Source organism: Pelophylax lessonae (assembly GCF_965119305.1).
Source record: "Pelophylax lessonae genome assembly, chromosome: 2".
NCBI lineage: Eukaryota > Metazoa > Chordata > Amphibia > Anura > Ranidae > Pelophylax > Pelophylax lessonae.
The window spans coordinates 170,898,964-170,922,492 of NC_138769.1; the positions used below are offsets into that span (position 1 = coordinate 170,898,964).

The 23,529-nt window shown below is 43.8% G+C and overlaps 1 protein-coding gene across 5 annotated transcripts in view; it reads right to left on the reverse strand.

Moving 5' to 3' along the window:
• The window catches only part of CNKSR2 (connector enhancer of kinase suppressor of Ras 2), a 546,683-nt gene that overhangs the window by 327,123 nt on the left and 196,031 nt on the right, over window positions 1-23,529 (reverse strand). For all 5 annotated transcript variants that reach the window (XM_082245580.1, XM_082245579.1, XM_082245578.1 and 2 more), the window contains exons 8-9: window positions 7,192-7,251; window positions 3,677-3,745 (exon numbers count right to left, since the gene is read on the reverse strand). In XM_082245580.1, coding sequence (XP_082101706.1) covers window positions 3,677-3,745; window positions 7,192-7,251 — 129 coding nt within the window. The remainder of the gene's footprint in view (window positions 1-3,676; window positions 3,746-7,191; window positions 7,252-23,529) is intronic.

Here is a 23,529-nt window from a genome sequence, read left to right on the forward strand (position 1 = left end):
TGATGAGACCAAGATAAACTTATTTGGTTCAGATGGTGTCAAGCGTGCATGGCTGCAACCAGGTGAGGATTACAAAGAAAAGTGTGTCTTGCCTACAGTCAAGTATGGTGGTGGGAGTGCAATGGTCTGGGGCTGCACAGGGGCTGCCGACACGGGAGCTACAGTTCATTGAGGGAACCATGAATGCCAACATACTGAAGCAGAGCATGATCCCCTCCCTTTGCAGACTGGGCCGCAGGGCAATATTCCAACATGATAATGGCCCCAAACATACCTCCAAGATGACCACTGCCTTGCTAAAGAAGTGGAGGGTAAAGGTGATGGACTGGCCAAGCATGTCTCCAGACCTAAACCATATTGAGCATCTGTGGGGCACCCTCAAAACGGAAGGTGGAGGAGCACAAGGTCTCTAACATCCACCAGCTCCATGATGTCATCATGGAGGAGCGGAAGAGGACTCCAGTGGCAACCTTTGAAGCTCTAGTGAACTCCATGCCCAAGAGAGTTAAGGCAGCGCTGGAAAATAATGGTGGCCACACAAAATATTGACACTTTGGGCCCAAATTGGAAATTTTCACTTAGGGGTGTACTCACTTTTGTTGCTAGCAGTTTAGACATTAATGGCTGTGTGTTGAGTTATTTTGAGGGGACAGCAAATTTACACAGTTATACAAGCTGTACACTCACTACTTTACAGCATAGCAAAGTGTAATTTCTTCAGTGTTGTCACATGAAAAGATATAATAAAATATTTACAAAAATGTGAGGGGTGTACTTACTTTTGTGAGATACTGTATGTTTATTTTTGCTCCACTAAGGCACTCCAATAAAGTAATTGTATAAGGTTTAATAAACAGAGTGCATACTACATTTGTTTCCGGAGTTTGGAGATATCCAAGCATCCTACCATCCCAACATAGCTCTCATAATCCATGTGTAAGCTCTATGGCAGTGATGGCGAACCTTGGCACCCCAGATGTTTTGGAACTACAATACCCATGATGCTCATGCACTCTGCAGTGTAGTTAGGCATCACAGGAAATGTAGTTCCAAAACATCTGGAGTGCCAAGGTTCGCCATCACTGCTTTATGGCATCTTGCTTTCTGAATCCTCTTTTCAGAAGTCTTTTCTTTCCTCCAGAGCAGTTTGAGAATACAAACTTTCTTTCTGTTCATTACATTTGATGCTGACATATAGTGTATGTTCAAGAACCCTGTGGAGATGTTTTGATAACAATGCTATCACCCCCCCCCCCCCTTAAAAAAAAAATTCACCTTTGATGCCTACTGGGAATTTCATTATATTTGAACTGCTATTAGCCAACTGTACCATGTTGTCAATGGATTGACCACCTTCTCCAAGTCTCAGTGCAGTATCTACTGCATTCCTCATAGCTCTGGCTGTAGAAGATAGTATTACTGGAATAAGGGTAACTCTGCTTTCAGCAGAGATCATAGCAAGCAGTAAGCTCATAAGATTGCCAGACCCTCTTGTTCAAGCTTATGTTGTCACTGTGGTTTTGGTAGTGCTGGTTTAAATTTGCAAGTGAAAAGATTATTGAGTTGTTTCATATCTGAACACTCCAGTTAACTGTTCAAAACACATACTAAAAAATTGAAATGTGGACATTGACAAAGCAGGTGGTAACATTTTGCTTTAACTGAGAAGTAGATTGCTCCATGCCCTAGCACTCTTTTTCATGGGGACAGGCTTTCTTTAATCTTTGGATTTCAGCTTTTCCCAGGGCTGTTCTACTTCGAATTAGAGAATGAGGCATAGAATGCATACATTTTAAAACCAGATGTTTTAGTTGACTTTAGACACAAAACTTAAAAATTATGAAAACAAATTATATCCTAATACAGCATATTCAGCTGGTTGTGCTAAGCCTATAAACAAGTGTAAGAGAGCAATCCAAAACACTTAGTTGCCAACAGTTTAAGGGCAAAGTAAAAAAAAACCCATCAAAAACAAAAATTCAGCAGAAATGTCAAGGATGCTTTAAATCCTAGAAGTACATATTTAATTTAAATCATAACAAATTTATGCAAAATGACAATGGACACAAATGTTGCTGAATAACTCCACATTCCATTTTTTGCACTTTTCATAAAAATCATTATGCTTAAAGCAGTAATAAACCCAAAAACAAACATTTTATATATTGTAGCTTGCTAATTCTTAGATGTGGTGGCTGCATGAGTTTCCTTTCTCAAGCTATTTTCCTCTATTCTCACCTGGTGACCCAGCCAGTACGTTTCTTTTTTTTTTATTTTTTTTTATTTTTTACTTTTTTTGACAGACCAAGCTGTCCAGCAAAAGTGGCAGTTGGAGACATGAGACAAATCATTTAACACTGACGGGACTGCTTACAATAGTTAGCTTTTATTCTTATTTATAAAATCTTTATCCCAAAATAAAAAAAAAATGTATGCTGTAAATTAGGAGTGTTACCAGAGTTTAGCCTTTAAGAGGTTGTAACCCTAAAAAAAAAAAAAAAAAAAGATCCTGTTCCTTCAAAGCAGGGCTAATCTGTCCCTTTCTATGCTGTAAAAAACCTGGTTGAGCCTGCCTGTTCCTGTGTCCCCCTAGGTGAACTGACCACGGTAATCATTGCTGCCGATCCATGATACTGTGGTCGGCTTACATGCCTCTGTCACCCCGAAGCCTCTCCCTCCCCCCTCCCTGTCAGCTTCTGTATGTGAGTGATCTCCTATTAGTAGCTGGCAGTAAAGAGAGAGTAGGATTACTACACAGTGTAAATGTTTATTTAAAAAGATGCCGCTAAATACCTTTTTTCAGATCGCCTCTGTGCGGTCATGTGACCTCCTGCTGCTCTCCTCTGTCGATCTAAGAGCTACAGTGGGGGGTGAGTACACAACACAGCAGTCATGTGACCTTCCAGCTAATGTCAGAGGGGGATCTCAGCCCCTCCTGCTGTAGCCCTTAGGAAGAATGCTGTGTGAGGTCATGTGACCGCACAGAGGAGATCTGAAATAAGGTAATTATCGGCATAATTTTAAACAAACATTTACACTATGTAGAAAACCTTGGCATAACAGAGGGGCAGGCAGTAATCCTACTCTGACTTGGCAGCCACTTTACAGTAATGGGTTAGTCTCAGCCATCCATATTTACAAATCCCTCTCCCCTGAGTGACAATGCTGCGGACCAAAAGGTGTCTTTTGCTCCTACAGTGGAGTGGAGGCACCCTATTCACACTTGACATTTTTCTGGTCATTTCCCTACATCGGACCATGCTTAACATGCAGACTCCCATTCTTTTTCATTGGAAGAGGGCGTGTTTCTGACCGAATCGCCGGATAAAAATAAAGGGGGAAAAAAAAACAAAATTAATGTAGCCACCTCCATATAAGGATTGGTGAGCTGCAATATATTAGATGTTTAGTTTTTGGATGGTATACTACTTTAAATATAACATATGAACGATACAATTCTTTTGGCTCTAGATGTTAATAATTTAGTATTTAAATAAATCATTACAGAATTAAGTTTCATATAACCACTGCAGGAACATCATCTCTATTACTCTCCCTAAGACTAACGATGACCACCAAGCTAAACAATGTGAAGGAAAACTATATATAGTGCAGTATTAGTAGCAGATTATGCTCAGTTATCAATAGGTTGATTACGAAAAGTCACTATACACACCACTGTTTGATGGTTGACTTGAATCACTTCATCACCAGCATGGATCTTCTTGCATCGGTCAGCAGGCGACTAGAGAATAAACCGAAGCTTTTGTAAATCGGAGGTAACAATTACTTACCAAATACAATAAATCATCTTAGTTATGGCTCTGAAAAATGCTATCCTGCTCTACCAATGTTACAAAGAGTACTAAAGCATGTAAATACTAAGCCTGTCTCATACAGTTTATGCATTTGGGATCACACCCTCTGCTTTATACATAGGAACAAAGACCAACAGCAGTTAAAGGCCAACTGCTCCATCAAGGCTGCCTTTTTGTTTTCTCATTTTTTTTTTTTTTTTTTCTGTACTATGGCAGAAAATTGACTATTTTAGCCTTTTCTAGCTATAGTTTTTTTTTTGCAGTATTTCTACAATTGAGTAACAGTTTCTTTTTTTTTTTTTTTAATAACTTTTTTAGAGTTTAGGTGCTGTAATATTGAAACACAAAAGGTAAAAAGGAGGTTCCAGTGAGAGCTGTAGGGGACCATGGAGATCAACACTGCCGAAAGTGTTGGTTTACCAGTGGACTTCAAAGGACCAGGTTTCTGTACAGGAGCAGTGCTGAGCAGCATGGGAGAAGGAAAGGTAACTATTCATACTGATTTTTCAGTTACAGGCTTCCCAGAAATACTTTTTTTGAGTGACAGGGTCACTTCATATGTGATCAGCTTTAGTAGCTCTCCTAATTTATTTGGTACTGGTTCACTTGTATTCAATATGTCTGCTCTAAGGGATAACCCACGGCTTAGCTGTATGCAAGCAAATAATCACTCTCATTATATGAATAAAATTACTTCTACATTATTACATTTTGCTAACAATTCTATATAAACAACAGTTTATTAGATTTTATGGCTCTGCTGCTTTAGTTGATTTTAATATCTACATAAAGAAAATGCTGTATTTATAATTTTCCATCACTTATTTTATAGGTTGGAACTGGATGGTGTTTGCTTCCCTGCTGCTTGAATTAAAATTATAACATCATCTTTATGAGGGTGCTAAAAATGCTTGATTACAAAATAATACAGCTTCAAATAAGTGCACTCTAGGCCATAATTTTCAATTTACCATTTGAAATTGTGGCATTTAGAATTGGATGACTGACATGGTCCTTAATGTGTCCCTGTGTTCAAGCTAGAGACATTCAAGTATGTAAATATCCCTATGTATAAGATAGAGGTAGGGAAGGAAGGAGAAAGAAAAGGACTTAAGTGCTCCTGCTGTGAATTGTTAGGATGAATTGCACCACAATGCTTTCTTTAAAGTTAATTTATAGTGAGTTATGATAATGGCCTGGCCACAGATTCACTTAAAGTGTAAGATTGCCAAGTGCAGGAAGCCTATGGATATAGGAAAACTAGTGAATATGAAAGTCACAAACAAATAAATGCAGGGACACCATTGGTTTAACAAAATTGTAGAGTGCAAAATCTGGTGCAGCTGTGCATGGTAGCCAATCAGCGTCTAACTTCAGCTTATTCAGTTAAGTTTTGACAAAAAAAACTGGAAGCAGATTGGTGCAGCTCTGCATAGAAACCAGATTATGCACTCTCCAGTTTTAGTAAATCAACCCCATAATGCTTTTAAGTGAAACGTCATTTGTTAAATACAAAATTTGGTAGCAGGCAGGCTTTCAATTCAGAAAATCCTCTGTAGGTCACTTATCTAATAAATGCTTTCTATCTGCCTGCTAGGAAACTTTTTTAGATTGTACACCTAGCTGTGCATATCTTGGTGCTGGGATAAATTTACTACCATGCCCATGTGTTGCAGTTAGGTCATCTTTGGCCAGCTTAAGATGACTGAAGATGACATGCCCAGAAGATCGGTCAAAGATGTCAGCGCAGATGAGGTAGCTTGCAAACGCCACATCGCTGGAAGGAAGGTAGGTGTCCTTACTATATGTTTCTTTTTTTGATCATAGTAAATCACAACAGAAAAGTATAAGAGTCTTTAGTACAGGCTGCAGGATTGCAAAGTCGTTACCAGCTCCCTCTAGTTATAAAATGCAGGTAGGCGTGCCTAAAATCACTGGCACTCACCTTTAACCACCTGCCCACCGTACATTAACTGCGGCACTCTGCTGCTGCTTGGCAAAGCAACGTAGCCCTACGTCACTCGCTCAGGAGACTTTAGGGGGCGAGCGTGCGCCGCCGGCGGCATGCTCCCGCCCCGCTCATTACCTGGGAAGCCAGCGCGTGTGACCGGTGGCTCCAATGGCCGCTGGCCACTCGTGGTCTCCCACAGCAGAGAGAGAAGATGAAACACAGCCATCTGTCATTCTCCCTGAAGTGATCACAGAGGCTATGTGATTACTTCACAAGCCACGCCCCTCCACAGTTAGAATCACGCCCCTAGGGACACATTTAACCCCTTGATCACCAGTTCATTTAACCCCTTCCCTGTCAGTGTCATTTTTACAGTAACAGTGCATATTTTTAGCACTGATTACTGTAGTAATGTCACTGGTACCCCCAAAAGTGTCTAAAATGTCAGTTAGGGGTCTGATCTGTTCGCCGGAATGTCGCAGTCCCGCAAAAAAAAAAAAAAAAAAAATCACAGATCGGCCGCCATTACTAGTAAAAAAAAAAAAAAAAAACACAATAAAAATGACATAAATCTTTCCCGTAGTTAGTAAATGCAATAACTTTTGTGCAAACCAATCAAAATACGCTTATTGCGATTTTTTTTACCAAAAATATGTAGCAGAAAACAAATTGGCTTAAAATGTTAAAACATTTTGATTTTTATATTTTTTTGAGAATTTCATATTAAAAAAATTTGAAAAATAGTTATTTTTTCAAAATTGTCGCTCTTTTTTTTTTGTTTATAGCGCAAAAAAAAAAAAAAAAATCACACAGGTGATCAAATACCACCAAAAGAAAGCTCTGTTTTGGGAAAAAAAGGAATTTTGTTTGGGTACAGCATCGCACGACCACGCAATTGTCCCTTAAAATCACGCAGTGCAGAATCGCAAAATAGGGCCTGGTCATTGAGCAGTCAAATCCTCTGGGCTAAAGTGGTTAAATAAAATATCAGTTTTAGATCGACTGATCCTTTTTTATGTAATACAATGCATTTTACACCTGCAATACTTTAAAAGTGTTAACACAGATACATGTTGAAGCATACAGACTTCAGCTGTAGTCAATAAGGCATAAAGCAATGAACAGTAATCTATAATAACCAATCATTGTGCATATTTCATTAAACCATGCAAACCAGGTTGTAAAATTTAGGATATGCTATATGTGTGTTGTACAACTTGATATATGGAAAAAACTGATCAAGCTGAATGGTTGATAAGTGGTGTCTTATCAGATAAAATCTATGAAACGTCTTTAGTCTGAGTACTTGCTTTCACATGATTATCAGAATTTAAATGTATATAGAGCATTTTTTAAGACTAACAAACTTAAAAAGAAAGGGATGGTAATGAATTTGACATGTATTCATCAAATTCTACTCACATTTTCAGTTGTTCCAGTTATTACATGAAGTCCATCATACGTAGATTTAATGTACATTCCCTGCAATAAAACAAATACTACAATATGAAAAAAAAAAAAAAAACTATGTATGGTATTTTAGGCAAGGAATAAACACAGACACGAGGCTGTAGTGTATAATGATCTATTGAGAACTGCCTGAAACACAACAAGGCAGCAAAAAGAACTAATCAATCAGGTATAAAAGCAAGACCGTCTAAAATTACAGTGACACAAAATGAAAACGCATAAAAAAGTAGTAAACCTAATTTATGATCAATATGCATTATCTACCATTACTCCCATCACGGTTTGTCTATCGGATTTAATGGATCATTATCACTGTCATACTAAAGTGTTGTGCTCTACCATTATTAGGATATATTGCAGAGCTTTAGGATATTCGGTTTACACCCAGATCGTGTCCCATTGGATTATCACATCTTAATGAACATAACAGAGAGATGTACTTTGAACTAGAAATAGGCTTATGAAAAGATATGCGCTGGTTATGGCGTTAATGCTCAATCCCACAAGAGGTTTCACTCACACCCTTTCCTTTTTCTTTTCATGCACTCTAATGAATGGAATGAAAAAAAGTCTGATATTCCTGTAAATGACCTCCCAACAGATATTTTTTATAGATTTTAGAAATGCTGTTTAGACTAAGTTGTGTTTTCGGTTAAAAAAAAAAATTGGATTTTTTACTTACCCTAAAAAAACATTTCTCTGATGTTCATTGATGGAAACAGCTCCTGATTCTTCTTAACCATTAGGTTATACTGCCCCCTACAGTAGTAGGCAAGAAAAAGGTTGACTACGTAGGCCTATGGGCAGTCCCAGGGGGTATACACCCACTCTCAGCTATAGGCACTCAGTTTTGTTGCAAGCAGTGTCAGAAGAAAGCCAACTCCACAGAGGGGTGGGTGCCGTGTCTGTCAATGAACATCAGAAAAATTGATTTTACAGTAAGTCAAAAATACTATTTTCATTTTCTCTTTCGTTCATTATTGGACACAGCTCCTGATTCTTCATAACCATTGGGATGTCCCAAAGCAGTATTAAATATGAGGGGTGGGAAAAACATCCGAAAAAAGTTCCCAAGGCTAACCATAGCCAATCAGGTAACAGAGCTCCACCATAAACAACCGGAGCTCACCTGAAAAACAAAAACACCCTCAAAGCAGCCTGCAAAACCTTGCAGCCAAAAGAAGCATCCACAGATGCCAACACATACACTTTATAAAAAGTTTGTAGAAGTGTGCACTGATGACCAGGTGGCCGCCTTGCAAACCTGCATCACGGACGCATGATGACAGAAAGCCCAGGAGGCACTAGGCGCCCTAACAGAATGCACCTTAACAGGGAATGGAGCAACCTGAACCTTGATAGAATAGGCCTGAACCACCGTCTGTCTGATCCATTTGGAAATGGTTGCAGAGGAAGCAGACAACCCTTTGTGAGGTCCATCTGTGAGCACAATAGAGAGTCTGACTTCCTAAAAGGCTCCATAGATGCCAGGTACACCTTTATTGCCCGAACCACATCCAAGGCAATTTCCTTCAAAATGTTTAGGCCTGGGACACAGGGAAGGCAACACAATGTCTTCAGTCAAATGAAAGTCAGAGACCACCTTAGGAAGGAATGACGGACAGGGGCGAAGCACCACCTTATCCCTGTGAATAATCATAAGGTGAACGACAGGATAACGCCACCAGTTCCGACACCCTGCACGCAGAGGTGAAAGCCACCAAAAAAGGCCACCTTCTGGGACAGCAAAAGCAGGAAAAGCTCCCGAATATTTTCAAAGGGAGACTTCTGTTGAGCTGAAAGCACCAAATTAGGATCCCAGGGTGGCAACGGAGCCCGCACTGAAGGAACCAAATGTCAGACACCCTGAAGAAAAGGTATGCACCAGGGAGTGTGTGGCCTAAGGACGTTGTGAAAAAAAACGGTCAAAGCCGATACCTGGCCCTTGATGGTACTTAAGGCCAATTGCTGTTCAACCACCCCCCCCCCCCCCCCCGAAGGAAGTTTAAGATCTGATCCACCGAGAAGGAGTGAGGATGAACCCCAAGAGACACCACGCAATGCATGTCTTCCACGTACAATGGGAGATCTTCCTAGAAGTGATTTCCTAGCTTTCAAAAGCGTAGGAATCACTGACTCAGGCAAGCCTCTATCCTTCAGCACCTGGCGTTCTATAGCCAAGGCGCCAAAGCCAGCAACTGTAAAGCAGGATGGGAGATTGGTCCTTGAGACAGCAAATCCCCCCTGAGAGGAAGTCCCCAAGGAGCATCGGTGACCCCCTGTACCAGATCAGCGTACCAAGATTGACAAGGCCAGTCTGGAGCCACTAGAATGACCAAAATACTTTCTTAATCCTGCACAGGAGTCATAGCAGGAGTTCGAGAGGACTGGAAGGAATCGACAGCCCATCTTAGAATGCCGGCTACTTAGCGAGCCGCCAGGACACTTCTGTGGCCTTGTCCGAATGAATTTGTACCGAACACCCCTGAAGACGAATTGTCCAATGAGCCAGACAAGTCTGAGTCCAGACTGCCGCTTAACCACTTAAGCCCCGGAGGATTTGGCTGCTAAAGGACCAGGGGTTTTTTTGCGATTTTTTACTGCGTGACTTTAACGGACAATTGCGCGGTCGTGCGACGCTGTACCTAAACGAATTTGACGTCCTTTTTTTCCCACAAACAGAGCTTTCTTTTGGTGGTATTTGATCACCTGTGCGATTTTTTGATCACGCGCTATAAACAAAAAAAGAGCGTAAATTTTGCAAAAATAACAATATTTTTCACATTTTTTTATATGAAATTCCCCAAAAAAAAAAGTAAAAATCAAAATTTTTTAACATTTTTCGGCCAATTTGTTTTATGCTACCTATGTTTGGTAAAAAAAAATCGCAAAAAGCGTATTTTGATTGGTTTGCGCAAAAGTTATCGCGTTTACTAACAAAGAGAAAGATTTTTGTCATTTTTGGTGTTTTTTTTTTTAACGCGTAATGGCGGCGATCTGCGATTTTTTTTTCGGTACTGCGACATTGCGGCGGACAGATCGGACCCTTGACAGACATTTTTGACACTTTTGGGGTTACCAGTGACATTACTGCAGTAATCAGTGCTATACATATGCACTGTTACTGCAAAAATGACACTGGCAGGGAAGGGGTTAACTTTATTGGGAAGGGAGGGGTTAAGTGTGTCCTAGGGGCGTGCTTTCTACTGTGTAGGGACATGGCTATTGGTGTAAAAGCAAAGATCAACCGTTCTACATAGTAGAACGGTCAGATCTTTACTTTTACACAGGGAGAACTGACAGGCAGCTTGTTTACACAAGCTGCTCTGTCTTTCTCCCTTCACAGGAGCGATCGTAGTGTGGCCGGCGGACATCGAGTCCGCCGGTCACACGCACTGACTTGCCTGTGAACGAGCCGCGGCGGGCGCGCGCCTCGGCGGGCGCGCGCCCGCTCGCTATAGGCTCGCAAGTCAGTGACAGGCGAGTGACGTACCGATACGTCACTCTGCCTGGCCGGGGCTGACCGCCGCAGTATATAGTCGTGCGGCGGTCGGCAACCGGTTAATGTACTGGAAAATCGAGCAGAGTCCAGGCCCCCTGAGCACATCTGTGCTGAGGATGCCTCCCCACCCAGAGAGGCTGGCATCCATGGCGACAACCATCCAGTACAGGGGGAGAAGGATTTTCCCTGTTGAAGCACTGGAGAATGAAGCCACCTCTAGAGACCATGGATCCTTGTCCCATTTCACTAGAATCTCTTTTGCAGAGATCTTGTGTGTGTAGCGCTATTTTAATCACTCTTGGCGGCTACTGGGGTATGATGACGCCACCTGTGTAGTATTTAGGAGCAGAGTATATAATCTGTGTGATCAGGACAGGATTTATAGTAAGTGCCAGTGCCTCCACTCAATCAGGGCTTGTGATTAGCAAGTGAAATCCCAATTGAGAAAACATATCCATATAGACAGTAATCCACACAGCAGAGTGTTTAAATGTCCATGTATTGAAGAAATAACATTCAGTGAACCATACAGCATAAGATACTTTCCTCAGGAACATGAAATCATCAGCAGTGTCTCTGTGTGTCTCAGTGAGGGGATGTTACAGCACTTACAAGTCTGTTCTCCAGCAGGAACATGTCTGTCTCCTCATGTCTCTTTTCTTCACAGTCTTACCCATCATTCCTTGCTCTGCCCTTTTTGATGACCTCATCCTTCTTGCAGAGAGATAAAGAGCACACCGTTGCCATATTGAAAAAGGGCAAAACAAACACTGCATAACAGGAACACACACTTGAAAGATGGGCAAAGAAATTATCACATCACTACATTCTCCTCCTGCTGAAAATCCTTCCGACCCGGCAAGGATATACACATAAAATAACAACAAAAATTAACATCGTTGTCGCCTTCTGCAGACCACTTCTCCAGAAGCAATCTATTACAGAGCTAGCTGCAAAGAAAGTATGGTTAAAAACAAATAGGCATCATGCTAACCAGTCTAGAATGAGCTGCAATCATGTCCGTCAGAACATGAGGTTGTACATAGTTCTGCACAGCATAGCAGGGTCTTCCCAAAGTGTCATAAGTAAACACCGGTGGAGGACGTCGAACACGATCTCCTCTCCTCAACCCCTCAGGCATAAATCCAGAAAACTCTGGGACAGCATTAGTGGGAAAACTTGGTGCTCCAACTATGCCTGGAACTGTAGGCATAAAATTTTGGGCTGTTGGTTCAAAAGCCGGAGTAGCTGGGTTCAAACCTCCCCTCTGAGGAAGGCCCCCATCAATGCTAGGTGAAGGAACCTGTGCAGGAGACTCTGGTGGAGGTGTAAACCAGTCACTGTCATCACTCTGGTCTCCGCTGTTGCCACAAGGCACATCATTAGAATCTGTAGCAATGTCAGATTGTGGCTCCTCATCAACAGTTGCACTTTGTGGTACCGGAAGCAAATGATTCCTATGCCAGGCTTTGATCCGACCCTCAGGTCCTCGAATCCTGTATACTGGAATCCTAGGCAGTTTTTCCACAACTTCAAACAACTCATTTCTCCAGCGATCAGCTAACTTATGTTTGGCTGAGGGTCCCAAATTGCGGAGAAACACTTTATCACCAGGTTGTAAGTCTTTGTAACGAACTTTGGAATCAAAACGCCTTTTATTGGCAGCATTTAATTTCGCAGCATTTTCCTCAGCCATCTGATAGGCCTCTTTCAAACTCTGTTTAAGTCGTGCCACATACTGATAGTGATTTCTCTGTTCCACTCCATCAGTAGACACGCCCAACTGAATGTCAATAGGGAGACGGGCTTCTCTCCCAAACATAAGAAAATAAGGAGAAAAGCCAGTGGATTCATGTCTGGTGCAATTGTAGGCATGTACCATAGCTCCAACATGTCGGCTCCAGGTCTGCTTAGCACCATTAGGGAGAGTACCCAACATGTTCAACAAGGTACGATTGAAACGTTCAGGGAGAGCATCACCCTCTGGATGATAAGGGGTGGTGCGGCTCTTGTTGATGTTAAGCAATGTTAACAGCTCTTTAATTAGGCGACTTTCAAAGTCCCGCCCCTGGTCAGAGTGAAGTCGATTTGGCAATCCATAGTGAACAAAAAACTTCTCCCACAGCACTTTGGCTACAGTTACTGCTTTCTGATCTTTGGTGGGATAGGCTTGAGCATAGCGAGTATAGTGATCAGTCACAATCAAAATATTTCCCACACCACTGCTGTCATTGTCAATACACAAAAAGTCCATGCACACTAAATCCATGGGACCAGAACTTTTCAAGTGTTCCATAGGAGCAGCTCGAGTAGGCAGAGTTTTCCGTTGCAGACATCTCACACAACGGCGGCAATAGTCCACAACAGCTTCCCTCATTCGTGGCCAAAAGAATCGGTCTTGGATTAATCCATAGGTTTTTTCAACTCCTAGATGCCCATGTTGATCATGCAAACTTCTCATAACAGAGTTTCTATAGACTTGAGGCAGCACTAGCTGTCTCCTTCCAGGATGATCATGAAACAAATGTACCCTGTATAAAAGTCCATCAATTATTTTGAGCTTCTCCCATTCCTTAAAATAGTAGGTACTCTGCTCAGGTAGGTATTTTCTCATGTAGTTAGGATCTTTGCGGAAAACAGACTCTCTGACATGTCTGATTATTGGATCTCTTTTTTGTAGAAGGATCATGTCTTTCTTTTGCAGCTGGATGTTTTCTGGCACCCCTAAAGCAGTGGGGCAGCAATACATGTTTGGAATACACTCTTCACCAGCTCCCAGGGAATCAATAGCTCGTAGGTCAGAGAAAACAATATTGTCTCCTTGTACAGCAGCTGTAGCACAATAGGCAGCCACAATAGGCCCAGGTACTTCCTCCCAGTCACTTTCTTCCAAGTTCATGGGTAATCCAGGGCGCCTAGAAAGAGCATCAGCCCCAATATTCTTGGGACCAGGCTTGTACTTGAGAGTGAACTGATAATTAGACAAGGCAGCAAGCCACCTATGACCAGTGGCATCTAGCTTTGCTGTAGTCAAAACATAAGTCAGGGGGTTGTTGTCGGTTCTCACCTCAAACTGAGTTCCATACAAGTAATCATGCAGCTTTTCAACAATAGCCCACTTCAGGGCAAGAAATTCCAGTTTATGAACAGGATAATTCTTTTCTACTGGGCTTAGACTGCGACTTATATAAGCAACAGGCCTAAGTCCTCCTGGGTACTCTTGATGTAAGACTCCTCCCAATCCATCATAGCTGGCATCCACATGCAGAATGTATGGCTTTTGTGGGTCTGCATAAGCCAACACTGGTGCTTCTGTAAGACTTTTCTTAAGCTGTAGAAAAGCTTCCTCACAAGCAGAAGTCCATCTCTCACTGAAATGAGTTTTGCGGTTTGTGTCCATGCCAGGGGTTTCTTTGAGCAAGTCATTAAGAGGCCGAGCAGTCTTGGAATAGCCTCTAATGAATCGACGATAATAGCCACAAAATCCCAAGAAGGACCTCAGTTCTGTCAGATTTGTGGGACGGGGCCAGGTTACCACAGCCTCCACCTTAGCAGGATCAGTTGCTACCCCTTCTGCAGATACGATGTGACCCACAAAGTTTACTGAAGAACGAGCAAACTTACATTTGTCCAGTGAAAGTTTCAGACCTTCCTTCCTCAAACGATCTAGCACTTTAAACAGTCTTTGGTCATGCTCCTCCAGAGTGGAGCCAAAGACAATTATGTCATCAAGGTAGACGATACATTGAGTGGGACAAAGGTCTCCCAGGGTCCGATCCATTAGACGTTGAAAGGTTGCAGGTGCACCACTAATGCCCTGAGGCATGCGAACAAACTGGAAAAATCCCAGGGGGCAAATAAAAGCCGTCTTTTCTTGATCTTCCTCACTCATTGGTACCTGGTAATAACCAGATCTTAAGTCCATTACTGTGAACCATTTACTGCCTTGCAGGGCATCAAGAGCTTCCTCAATGCGAGGTAGCGTGTATTGATCTGGGACTGTTCGCCGATTTAGAGTCCTGTAGTCAACACATATTCGCACTCCACCATTTTTCTTTCTGACTACCACTATTGGGGATGCATACGGGCTTTTAGACTCAGCAATGATGTTTTCATCTTTCATTTTGTGCAAGCACTCTCGAACATCATCCAGATCTTTAAGAGGTATGCGCCTGGATCTTTCTCTAAATGGGGTGCTATCTGTTAGGCGAATACTGTGCTGAATACTCTTTGCACACCCAACATCCATGTCATCGGTAGAGAAAACATCATTGTATTCCATTAGCTGCTCTCCTAGTGCTTGTTGGTGCTCTGCAGGACTATCAGCATCATTCAAGTGAAAGTCTAATTTGGTTTCTTTCTCCTTGACTTTAGCAGTGTAGGAGCTAATGGTTTCCACTGGGTAACAATAGGCTACCTCTTTCCAGGCTGGTATTATAACTGGGTGTGTGGTAATGTTCCGAACAGTAACAACATCCATTCTTGGACATTTTACACGATAGTCTTTCCTTTCTGGTACTATCTCCCAGCCATTCTTTGCAGCCTCTTTTGTATCAGTCTCTAGCAAAAAGAAACTACCATTTGCACTTGGTGAGATTTCCACATAAACCCGCAACACTCTCACTCCCCCTGCTGGAAGCTCTATGGGACGCCATGGATTTCCCACACACCCTCCAGGAAGATCAGGAGCAAAAGTTTGGCAGATATTTTGAAGTTCTGGAGCAACAGGCAGTGAAGGTAGGGGAGTTCCCTGTTGAGGCTGAAGAAACCGTATGAAAGCAGCCTCAACAGCTTCAACATTGGAACCCACAATCATAGGAGCATACTCATTACCCCCAGGTGGAGGGCTCACATAAGCAATAACTTTAAGTGGGGGATCCTCCTCAGCTATCACGCCAGGAATGCGAAGCTCGACTTCTAGGCAACCATCCATAAAAACAGGATTTTCTCCCACACCATAAACAGGCAAAGTGTCCACAGGTTGCAAAGGGAGGTGGTTTAAGTGTTGCTGATAGAAGGGCCTGTATATGATTGTCAGCTGAGAACCAGTATCAAACAGAGCAGTAGTGGGTATATCATTAACAAACAAATTGAAAGTACATCTGCGGCCTACCCCAGGTAGCTTGGTAAACGTTTGTTTTCTTGATCTTCCATGTTTTCTTTGGTACATATGTCCAGCTTTACTGTGAATTTCAGAACTGTCAGTAAGCAGTGGACACTGACGAACTGTATGGCCTGCTTGTCCACAGCGGAAACATTTAATGTGGAAGAGAGGCTTATCACTGGAGGTTTTATCAGCAGATAGAGCTCTAGGCTGTGGGAGTCTACCCACTTCTTTGTTCTTAGCAACAGTCTCATTTGTGGGCTCCACCCCAGAATTCTGTTTAACTTTGCTCTTGGAAGGGGTACTAAAAATAATATAAGACTCCTGTCTCTTTACTTCAGTCATAATTTCAGTGAAAGTAAAGTTCCTCTCCCTCAAAACCACTCTTAGAACTGGTGATATTGGGTGATGCGGCAGTAGCCCCTTTATTATTTGAGCAGTCCTTAATCTGTCAACATCTGTAGGAGAGATGACCTTGTCAGTGAGCAACCTCCCCAGTAGTACTTCTAGTCTCCTCACAAACACAGAAACATCCTCTCCCTCTTTATGCTTTGTCTGTTTAAAATCAGCAAGCATCTGATCAGGGTCACGGTGCAGTCCATAAGCATCTGTCAAAATATCAATATATTCTTGAGCACTGGTACTCACATGAGTCTCCTTGTAAGCTCTGATGATAATGGATGCTGGTGGTCTTAAACTTTCCATGATGCGCTGTTTTTTCTTTTCCTCTGAGCAGGTCCATTCCTCTATCACTTGCTGTGCAAAATCTCTCCACACCTCAAAGCTTTCTTCTCCAACAGGGACAGGTAGCACTCCTGAAAAAGCCTTTAATTTGCGATAAGAATCAGCATGTAAATTCTGGGCAATGACTTCAGTGACTTTTAGCAACAGATGCTCAATATTTGTTTCCTGCTTAACAGCCGCAGCAGTCAGCTTTACAGTTTCTCCTGATGCAGCAGTTGTATTCAATGGTTCACACTTATCAGGCAGGGCTGGTAACTTCCGCCTTACTGGAGGTGAACTTACTGGAAATACTACAGCACAACCAATTTCTTCAGCCCCTTTCGGATATATACAAAAGGGCCCTTTAACTGGATTTAAATCCACCTCACTGAGACAGAGATAATGGGTATACAGTTCATAACTCTCATCTTCCTCTCTTTTATCCACAGGAGCGGCATACCGCAAGGTTTCATTTGCTTTTAGCGCCTCCTGCAGTTTGTGGATGCTCACACGGATAGGTACATATGAAATAGCAAATGTCCTTTTAGGTGGCAGTCCCTCTTCCAGGGCCCACTGCCTCACAGCTTCTGTAGATAACAATGACATGGTCGTTCCTTAATGTCCTGATCCAAGATTTGTATCTCAGCAGTGCCTCCAAATGTAGCGCTATTTTAATCACTCTTGGCGGCTACTGGGGTATGATGACGCCACCTGTGTAGTATTTAGGAGCAGAGTATATAATCTGTGTGATCAGGACAGGATTTATAGTAAGTGCCAGTGCCTCCACTCAATCAGGGCTTGTGATTAGCAAGTGAAATCCCAATTGAGAAAACATATCCATATAGACAGTAATCCACACAGCAGAGTGTTTAAATGTCCATGTATTGAAGAAATAACATTCAGTGAACCATACAGCATAAGATACTTTCCTCAGGAACATGAAATCATCAGCAGTGTCTCTGTGTGTCTCAGTGAGGGGATGTTACAGCACTTACAAGTCTGTTCTCCAGCAGGAACATGTCTGTCTCCTCATGTCTCTTTTCTTCACAGTCTTACCCATCATTCCTTGCTCTGCCCTTTTTGATGACCTCATCCTTCTTGCAGAGAGATAAAGAGCACACCGTTGCCATATTGAAAAAGGGCAAAACAAACACTGCATAACAGGAACACACACTTGAAAGATGGGCAAAGAAATTATCACATCACTACATGTGGAACTGTGCAAACAGACCACCTCAAAAAAGGTGGAAACCATCAGGTCCAGCACCTGCATGCAAGCGTGGAGAGTTGACCGTCAGCTGAACAACAGAAGCTGAATTGTATCCTGCAATGTCTGGAGTTCTTCCAGAGGAAGAAACACTCTGGCTGAGGCAGAGTCCAGAGTCAGACCCAGATAGTCCAGTTTTTGAGGACTCAACCAAAGCAGACTTCTGAAGGTTCAGAATCCAACCAAACTCAGAATCTGCAGAGTAATCTCCAGATGTCGATCAGAGCAGTTGGAGACTCCGCTTGCAGATGATCGCCCAGTACCGCGATCTTCTCTTGACTCAAACAATGCCAGCACTGGGACCAACACTTTTGTGAAGACCCGAGTATCAGAGGAGAGACCAAAGGTCAACACCACAAACTGATACTGCTCCTTGCCCAGGGCAAAACGGAGGAAGCGCTGGTGACCAGCACATATTAGAATGTGCGGGTAGGCGTCCTTGATGTCGACAGGAGCGAGGCGAAAACCCCCTGACGTAGGGACACCATTACCGTGCAAATGGACTTCATGCAGAACTTCTGTACCCGCACAAAGCATTTTAGCACCATGAGGTCCAGAATTGGATGCACCTTGCCTTCCTTCCTGGGAACTGTAAAGAGGTTTGAGTAAAAACCCCGGAAAAAGTTCAGAAGTCAGGATCGGAACAATCACCCCTTAAAAGGAACAAGTCTTGCACTGCCCCAAAGAGACCCTGTAAGCGATCTGGGGACAAGTGCAGGTTGGAGGGGAAGAACCTTTTTGGTGGATGAGACTGAACTCGATCTTGTAGCCTGACTGAATAACTTTGTGAACCCACTCGTCCTGTACCAGGGAGGTCCATGGATCTGGAAACCAGCGAAGACGTTCCCCCACCCCGGATACAGGGGAGGGCATCCCTTCATGCAGAGGAAGCCTTGTCCGCAGGTCTGGAAAAGCCCGCTCGTGGTTTGCCAGACCAGGTCCTCCGGTGGAGGCCCTGATTTTTGATCCCTTGTCTAGAGACCTTAAGGGACGAAAAAAAACCTCTCGTGAGCCAAGGAGAATGGCCCACGTCTATGATGTGGCTCCTTGCCCTTGGTAGCAGCAGAAGAATACAGACAGCCTAGAAATCAAAATGAACCGCATTCAAAGAAGCATCACAGATAAACTGTAGCCCCTGAGTCAACTGATCCGCCAGCTCCGCAAGACAGGGGGAAGCCGTTTCCCCTCCAGGTCCAGGTGTAAAAGTTTAGCCCACTCGGTCAAAGCTTGCGACACCAGGGCAATAGTAAATACCGGCCTAAGTGCCGAACCAGCCACAGTGAACATATGGCAGGCCTAAGCTTCCGCCCTCCTATCATCCGGATCTTTAAGAGCCGGGGACTCCTCAACCAGAATTAAGGTAGCTTTATTCAACCTGGAAAATGACAAGTCCGCTACAGGTGGGACCATCCACCTTTTAACCACTTAAGCCCCGGAAGATTTTACCCCCTTCCTGACCAGGGGGTTTTTTGCGATTTTTTACTGCGTGATTTTAACGGACAATTGCGCGGTCGTGCGACGCTATACCTAAACAAATTTGACGTCCTTTTTTTCCCCACAAACAGAGCTTTCTTTTGGTGGTATTTGATCACCTGTGCAATTTTTTGATCATGCGCTATAAACAAAAAAAGAGCGTCAATTTTGCAAAAATAACAATATTTTTCACATTTTTTTTATATGAAATTCCCAAAAAAAATTTAAAAATCAAAATTTGAACATTTTCAGCCAATTTGTTTTATGCTACATATGTTTGGTTTAAAAAAAAAAAAAATCGCAAAAAGCGTATTTTGATTGGTTTGCGCAAAAGTTATCGCGTTAACTAACAAAGGGAAAGATTTTTGTCATTTTTTTTTTTTTAACAAGTAATGGCGGCGATCTCTGATTTTTTTTTTTTCGGACTCTTGACTGACATTTTTGACACTTTTGGGGGTACCAGTGACATTACTACAGTAATCAGTGCTATAAATATGCACTGTTACTGTAAAAATGACACTGGCAGGGAAGGGGTTAACCGTATTGGAGAGGGTGGGGTCAAGTGTGTCCTAGGGGCGTGTTTCTAACTGTTTTTACACTAGTAGCCATGTCCCATCACAGAGATAAATGGTCCTACATAGTAGAACCGTCTGATCTCCATTTTTACACAGGGGAGAATGACAGGCGGCTTGTTTACATTAGCTGCCTGCCTTTCTCCCTTCCCGGCGAACGATCGCGAGTGACTGGCGGACATCGGGTCCGCCGGTCACACGCACTGACTTTAGGGAACGAGCCGGGCGGGCGCTCGCCCGCTATTGGCTCACAAGCCGGTGAAAGGCTAGTGACGTATATATACGTCACTTTGCCTGGCCGGGGCTGGACGCCGCAGTATATGTACTTGCGGCGGTCGGCAAGTGGTTAAGCAGCTAATCCTCATAAGGATACTGCAAGGCAAAAACGCTTAGGAACCACTGCGTTTTGGACAACCCCACTGTTTTGTGACAATGTTGTCAAAGTGAGTGGAAAGGGGAACACCCTTGCTGCTTTGGAGGGCCTGTGGATGCTGAAAGGGACTGGTGCCTCCGACGTAGCATTGGCCGCAACCTCCCATTTTTAAAATTTCACGCACTGACACAAACAGTGTATCCACCAGCGCCTTTTCATGTGAGGCTAGAGGAGTAGGGGAATCATCCTCGCTATCTGAGCACTCAGGGTGCGTGGACACAGACCCAGCAGATGATTCACATCCGCAGTAGCCGAAACTATTTTAGGATCTGATGTTACAATCAGGGAAGGGCTGCCGACTACGATCCTGCAAAGGTGACGCTGACCAAGGGCCCACCAATTGACCACATACTGGACCCCGAAAAAAGGCAACAAGGGAGTCACCCTGTGAGCCCCTCCATAGGAGGCCCGCATAATAGGAAATAGCCCCCTTAAATGGAGGCCGCCCACTGTGACGCGGGCCCGCAGGCAGGGTACCCTGATGGTCTTGCAGTGCAAAAAAGGGGCAGGTGTCCCACACAATAATGGCGGCAATGTGGTCATCAAAAAATGAACCGCCCCCCACAACGCCACCCCTTCCAAGGGACATGCCAAGCTGGCCGCAACCGAAATTTTTGTGGAGGCCCAGCTGCAAGTGCATGGATCCCAGTTTGGCAGATGCCCAGAGGAAGAGTGGGGGCCTGAGACAAACTCACTGGGGCCGCCCCCCCCCCAACGGAGGCGCCCAACTCGGCCGTATGGCCTAGTAGGCAGCAAGCGGCAGCCCAAAGTTTTGTGGCTGGATTTGTGTGATCCTGCCGCGTGAGGCACGTACCCCCGGATGCTAAACCAGAGAACATCCCTGGCCTAGGCACCAGCCTCCAGGGTGGCAGGAAACCCTGCTCAAGCCCCTGTTGTGCACCAGGAAAACCCAATCAGCAGCAACTCCAACAGGCCTCCCTTTAGAGCATGTGGCAAAAGCCAGCTCATAACCTCACCCAGGGATGGGGGGGGGGGGGGACAAAAGACCCACAGTGACCACCAAAAGTTTAGAGGGGCTGGGGAAAGGAGGGGAAACCAGGAGGGGCCCACGTCAAACCCAAAACCCTCCAGGTGTAGAGGTGGAACAGCTACTTACTATACCAGGAACAGAGTGGGCACTGCTCTGGACAGATCACCGCTCCATCAGGATGTGGGTGGCTGTCGGCCAGGAGGACCGCTGTGACTCAGGCCAAGGCCAGGTCATATGCACCCTCGTGTGATGTCCAGTGGGGCTATGTCGCCGGCTGACCTAGAGCCGAGCTGAGGTCTGCGCGCGCTCACTGGCCAGACTGTGGGGGACCCTCTGGATCTAGGTTATCTACTCCATCGCCAAGTCCGGCAGTTGATTGTAGATTCTCACAGGAACAAAATAAAGATAGGAAAAAATTCCATTTAAAAAGAAAAAATTGCCAGGGCTAGAGATCCCAGCAAGGAACTAGGTCCTTACTCCTGACTAGGCAGAAAAAAAACGAGTGCCTATAGCTGAGAGTGGGTGTATACCCCCTGGGACTGCCCATGGGCTTAGTCAAGCTTTCTCCTGCCTAGTTTCCTACTCATATAAGGGGCAGAATAACCAATGGTTAAAAAGAATCAGGAGCTGTGTCCGTCAAACGAAAGAGAAAGGATTTTTTTTTTTTTTTTTTTTTTAGTGGAATCCAACTCTGCACAAGACTGGATATTAAAAAGAAATTAAAAACATATGTAGTCATGTATAGACATTGTACTAACAACCTTTAATTTCATAGTCTTCCCTCCCAATTTTAATTTACAGAAGTTGTGCAGGGTGTACAAGTACAAAAGGCACCAGATTAGACCAAGTGATATTACTGAGCAGCTCCCAGTAACAGAACTGTTCAGAGATCCCCCCTCTGCCATACAGTTTGGGAGGACATGTGTTAGGGATGTGGTCATTCCCCAGCATGAAGGAAAATCAGCACTTTCACAAAGAAAATTATATAGTAAAGAAAATATGCCTTTATAAATCAAAGTAATGTGAAGTCCTTTTTGCAAGGAAAGGTAATAATACTTACTCCATCTGTTGTTCACACCTCTGTCCACAAACTCGGTTGTCTTCAGAGATAAGTGTGCTGAAAAATCTACAACCCACACTTCCGGCAGCATTTGACAGATGCTTCCTCCTGCTGGCCGCTATATCACTACAGTGGTGACCTAGGAGCCAGTGGAAGGAACCGCAAAGGTCACTGGGGGACCAGGCATCTGACACGCCTCAAGATTTTCCTGTACACTTATCCCTTTAAGACAGTGGAGTTTAATAGTGGGAGTAAATATGAATGCTTTTCTTTGAGGGAAGGGTTTCTTTTATATTCTTTTTAAAAAAAGTGATGGTCTCTCTCTAACATTTTCGAAGAAAAATCACTCACAAAATTAGAACATGTGAAGATATGGGACTATGAAGAGATAAACAAGGTGACAGAATTACAACGTACAATAAAAACCAACTGAAGTTATACTTTTACTTAAGTGGAACTATCATTAAAGCAGTGGTGGCCCATCCATTGGGGGCGCCACCCCCATCCATGTGTACGGCCCCCTAATCTACATGCAGGGTGCCGGACACATGGATTCCAATGTTTTTTTTAGCACGTGATTAGAGCCAGAGGCTCTAATAGGCTTCAAAAAAGGTTGGGTTTTGGGGGGGGGGGGCGAGGGTTGGAACAGCATTGCACCCCGAGCCCACCCAGCTGTGTGACAATAGCGAATAAATATTCGCTATTGTCCCACGGATCCTCCTCCTGGCCAATCAGGAAGTGGGTCCTGAGACCCATTTCGCAATTGGCTGAAAGGAGAAGCCATGCCATTGGCCAAGGTGGAGGAGGAGGGAGGAGATGCAGGAGACTGAGGGGGAAGCCACCGCCGCAGCCCGACAGCCCTCCACATGTCCAGGGTGAGTGAGCCGGCGACTGAGGGGCTGGTTTGGTCCCGGGGGGGGGGGGGGTTCCGGTGTGGCCAGTCTAACGACACCCACCACCCCCAGCCCATGGAGCACCAGCCGCCACTGCATTAAAGTATCAGATGATACATCTAAAGGACATATTGGTACTACCTATATATAGCCAAGCATGCATAGATTGTTGGCATTGTAGTTGAAGCTGAAAAATGTATCACCAGTAACCAAAGCTCAGAACACAGAACCTACAAGTTCCCTTCTGTGTTTGACCATGAGTACAGGTAAAA